Source organism: Carya illinoinensis, chromosome 10 (assembly GCF_018687715.1).
Source record: "Carya illinoinensis cultivar Pawnee chromosome 10, C.illinoinensisPawnee_v1, whole genome shotgun sequence".
NCBI lineage: Eukaryota > Viridiplantae > Streptophyta > Magnoliopsida > Fagales > Juglandaceae > Carya > Carya illinoinensis.
In genome coordinates, this window is record NC_056761.1 from 38,127,460 (window position 1) to 38,132,408 (window position 4,949).

The 4,949-nt window shown below is 40.4% G+C and overlaps 1 protein-coding gene across 1 annotated transcript; it reads right to left on the bottom strand.

The window, feature by feature from the left end:
- Nucleotides 1-744: 744 nt before the first annotated feature.
- LOC122278345 (lectin-domain containing receptor kinase VI.3-like) lies at nt 745-3,393 on the bottom strand. The gene has a single exon (XM_043088543.1). The coding sequence runs from the start codon at nt 2,981-2,983 to the stop codon at nt 902-904; it is 2,082 nt and encodes a 693-aa protein (XP_042944477.1). The 5' UTR covers nt 2,984-3,393; the 3' UTR covers nt 745-901.
- Nucleotides 3,394-4,949: the final 1,556 nt, after the last annotated feature.

Genomic DNA, 4,949 nt, shown 5'->3' on the forward strand with positions numbered 1-4,949 from the left:
ACATATATTTCGGAAATATATGTTGTGGTCTGAGTTGGATGTCAATTAGGTACCCAAAAGTAATTCCAATTACCAACTGGGTGGGTGTAAAATAGGACTATTTTCGGCGCTATACAATTCGCTGGGAATAAAATTTTCACAGAAAATTTATTACCAGCGATCCCTTACTGCTGGAAAACTAAACTCAGCGATGTATCACTGCTGCAAGTAACAATTAAGACAATGCTGGAAGATTATTTCCAGTGTTATAAACTGCTGGAAATTAATGCTATTCTCAGCGCAGTGTTTAAACGCTGCATATATTGATTATTCTCGACGTTTAGTACCGCTGGAAATTGAAATATTCTCAGCGCCATTTCAAAGCGCTGGGAATAATACTGGAATATTTCAGCGTTTTACAAATACGCTACAATTATTAACCATTACTTTCAGCGACTTGTTGGTTATTCTCGACTATTATATTACGCTGGAAAATTTATTCTCAGCGATTAAGTCTCAAATCTGAGCCATAACAGCGGCGAAAATAATTTTTCTCCCAGCGGCAAAACACGCTGGAAATACTGGACTATTCGCAGCGATTTTTTTCTCTCGCTAGAGTAATTTATAAGTGAGTATACAAATGCGACTAACTTGCAGCGGTTAAGGAATCGCTGATTATGATTATTTCCAGCGATTTTGTGCCTTTTTTCCGACTACTTATGGCGCTGCAAAAAGCGTATTTTCTTGTAGTGTATAAACTGCATGTAACGCTTAACAAATACACTTTCATTGGTATGTATTTCAAACTAGCACATATACAAGCTGGGTATGCAAGCCTAAAAAATGAAAAGAAAAATTAGTACAAGACTTAAAAAAAAAAAACATAAAAGACCCTCCTGGCCTCCTGATTAATTTGTAATTATTATCTTCCACGGTTTATGGAACTGGTAGAGGTTCCCCCAGTGCTACTTGCCGAAAGATAGGAAGTTGTGATATTCATGGTATCAGTAGTAGAAATGCCTTCTAACATTCTCGAGTTCATTTCACTGAAGCCATGAGACTCGAGAGAGCTCCAGTCATCATTAATGGTGGGAAGCGGTTCATCCCCACTGAGATACCGTGTAACTTGTCTCATGGTAGGCCTAGCTCCTTGCCTGCTATGGGAACAAAGTAAACCCAATTCCAAAACCAACTCTACCTCTTCAACCACGTAAATGTTGTTCAACCTTGGATCAACTGGGTTCAGAATTTGACCCATTTGATAGCTTTCCACTACCCAGTCCACCAAAATGAAATTGCTCGACTCTATTGGTCTTCTCCCGGTGACCACTTCAAGGAGCAAAACCCCATATGCAAACACATCGGAACTTGTGGATACCTTGCCGGTACGAGCCAATTCTGGTGCCATATATCCGATCGTGCCGACGACATTGGTGGTGTGTGATAACTTGTCATGATCATATAGCCTGGCAAGGCCAAAGTCGCCTAGCCGGGGATTCATTTCAGCATCTATCAACACGTTGCTGGACTTCACGTCTCGGTGGATTACCACTTGCTCCCATTCCTCGTGCAGATATAGTAATCCAGAAGCTATGCCTTTAAGGATGTCGAATCTTTTTTCCCAACTCAAAACAAAGTTGTTTTTGGGTTTGTAAATGAGTGAATCAAGGCTACCATATGGAATATAGTCGTAGACTATAAGCAGATCGTTTTTATGCTTGCACCAACCTTGGAGATTGACCAAGTTCTTGTGTCTCAACCTTCCCAAGCTCTCAATCTCAGCTGCAAATTCTCTCATTCCACGGGTTGAGTTACGCACTATCTTTTTCACTGCTACTTCGCTTCCAGTGGCAGGTAAAATACCTTTGTAGACTGCACCGAAGCCTCCAACTCCAATAACCTCACTCTCTTTGAAACCCTTGGTCGCTGCATAAAGATCCCTGTATTTGAACCTGTGAGGACAATCCAACTCCCAATCCTCGAGAATCTCATGCCGCGCATGCGCCAACCTTTTGTACAAGGTGAGAACGAACAGAGTTCCCAACAAAATAATCGTTAAAACAGATAAAGTGGCAATCACTGCAGTAACTTGGGGTTTGAAAGATGATGGACTTTCCTCCTTTGGAGGTGACTCAGGAAGTCGGGAAAGATGTAGTGGAGGAGCAACTCCTTTCGTCGAAAAACTCCATCCTAAGATGTAATGAGAGCTTGATTTCTCGCCCGTTGATGCGGAGAAACCAACATACATGCTATCCATAAGAACCGAAGTCAGATCTTGTGGCAGACTAATGAGGGGTTTGCTCGGTTTCGCTTGCGTTGCTGGAGATATTGTTACATTCACAACTTTTTGCCGGCCATCATATTCTATCCAGGCATGAATAGAATCACCGCTCTCCAATTTTATTTCTTCTTCGTTGTCTTCATTGTCCCTGTCACTATAAGCAGCTGGTTTAGCTGCCCTGGGAGACATGCCATTGATGTTGATACCCACATGGTTTCCTTCAGTATCGGAAGGCTCGTTATACCCTTTAACCGTATCAAATTCAACAGCAAATATATGATTGGAAGAATTTCCATCGTTTGATTCATTGAAAATCCCAAGGTAATGCTCATCCTGAGCTCCAGGAAGTTGCTTGGAGGGAGACAAAATGAAAGCAAAACCATGACCACCTCTGCCGGAGCCTGGGGGGATTATGCAAAAAACGAAAGATGTGCTGAAAGAATAAGCGTTTGGGGATGACGAAGAAGAATTAGTACTGTTATTGATCGGAACCTGTTTGGTATAGAATGCATGGCCTGTAGCAAAGTTTGATCGATTGGTGAGCCGAAGTAAACCACTGGGCTTGATAATAAAGGCTCCCTCTGTGGTGAGGTTTGCTTCCTGACCTTTGAATCCATGGAAGACGAATTCAACGTTTTCAGATTGAGCAACATGATGAGGAAATAAGATCAGACATAGGAAAGCCAGAAAAGGAAGTGATAAAGCCATGGAATTAGTATGCATGAGAGCCGACGTAAGGATTGATCAAAGACGGAAAGCACAAGAACAGTTAACGAATTATCAGAACTTTAAAGGAGAGAATTTCGGTCATTAGGTACTATTCTCTCACCGGGTGAGATATGGAGATCATGGGAGAGTTGAAGAAGTCAAAGTCGTAGCAGGACAAAAAATACTTGGTCCCTGGAAATTTCAGACCACCAAATGGAACACAGTGCTGTATATTCTACTCTGTCCTCTTTCAATATCACACCATTAAATCAATGAGCTGAATCCCACGCAGCTCTTCGAGTGCTCTGGCCACATCAAGTACCGTAGTGGAGAAGGGATTGAATTTTCTAGGTTCCAGAGACTGCCGGGTAATGACCGATTGATCGGTTCAGAGTGCTAAGGGATGACAGCCACAAGATTAATGATTGGTCGCTCGAGTCTTCTTCCTCTCCTTTGGTTGTAGAAAATGACATTCTTTTAAACTCTGGAAAATAATAATGGCCCAGTTGTAATTAATGCATGCAGTTAAGGTACTTGACCCCTCTCGCATGTACTGAACTAATTTCTTTCCAAAAGAACGGCCAGAAGCGAAGGATCAACATTTTCTCGGAAATTTTGTAATAAAAAATTATCTTGACCTGTTGTTGGTGATGCATGCATGGGATCATCAGTACTTGGTTAAAAACAGAAAGATTTGGTAAATAAGCAAAAGACCATGCACGGTGGGAGTAGTAGTACTACTTGCATATTTGGGTTCACCAAACCCTAATGCATATATATTCATTTACATTATTTTAATTTTATTATTCAACGTCCATGACTTTCCCACGCAGAAGAAACTCTAACAATTTTTTTTTTTTTTTTTTTTTTTTTAAGTTAGGATCCCATGTATATGAGGGATCCCTACCTCAAATATTATTAAAAAACTGGAATACCTTAGATATAAAAACTCAGAAAATAAAAATCACTTCTCTCTAATAACAACCATCCCCAACCTATCCATACGAATCAAACCTCTAAACCTTACAAACTCAAAATCTAGCCCCACAAAATCTGTATTATCCCCAAAAGTCCCCTTCTTAGCTAAAAAATCTGCAACAATATTAGCTTCTCGAAACACATGCCTAAACCGAGCATTAATCTCCCTAGATAACTCATATCTATTTTCAACATCACATTACCCCCTCTTACCTTCCTATTCACCCCTTGAACCAATTCTTGTGTCAAGGCAATATTATCAAAAATACTCCGACCTGAAATGAATGCTGCCTGCTCCTTAGAAATAATTTTTTCAAGAATAGGAGCCAACCGAGTAACCATAATTTTTGTCATAATCTTATAAATCACCGAGCAAAGACTAATAGGCTAAAACTGACCAAAACCCATAAGTTCTTCCACTTTTGTAATTAGCACCAAATTAGTAGTACCAAAAAACTTAGTAAAAGGTTGTCCTTCAAACACTTCTTTTGCCATGTCAATAAGATCATTTTTAACAACATCCCAAGCCAATGTTAAAAAAGAGGCAGCAAATCCATCCGGCCCCGGACTACTATCCAAAGAAATAGACCGAAGAGCCCTTATGACTTCTTCATCTGATGGTACCTTGAACAAAGCATCATTCTCTTCTTGAGTAACCACTGGACTTAATAAATTAAAATCCGGCTCACTAGTATTCACGTCTGACCCAGAAAAATTGCCTTGGAAAAACTGTATAGCCTCAATATGCACTACCTCCGCAGAATCCAACCTCCTACCATCCTCCAAAACCATGTTATCCACAAGTTTATTTTTTTTTTACCCTCATCGCAGCATGAAAAAACTTGGAGTTAGAGTCGCCTTCAACCAACCATTTTATACGTGACTTCTGACAAGCCAAAGTCTCCTCCCGATGAACCCAATGCAAATGTGTTTGTTTCGCATGTAACAACTCATTTTCCACCTGAGATTTCTTACTAACTCTTCCTCAAGGCACACTATACGG

Coding starts and splice junctions, on each gene's coding strand:
- LOC122278345 (XM_043088543.1), bottom strand. CDS start 2,983: ATGCATACTAATTCCATGGCTTTATCACTTCCTTTTCTGGCTTTCCTA.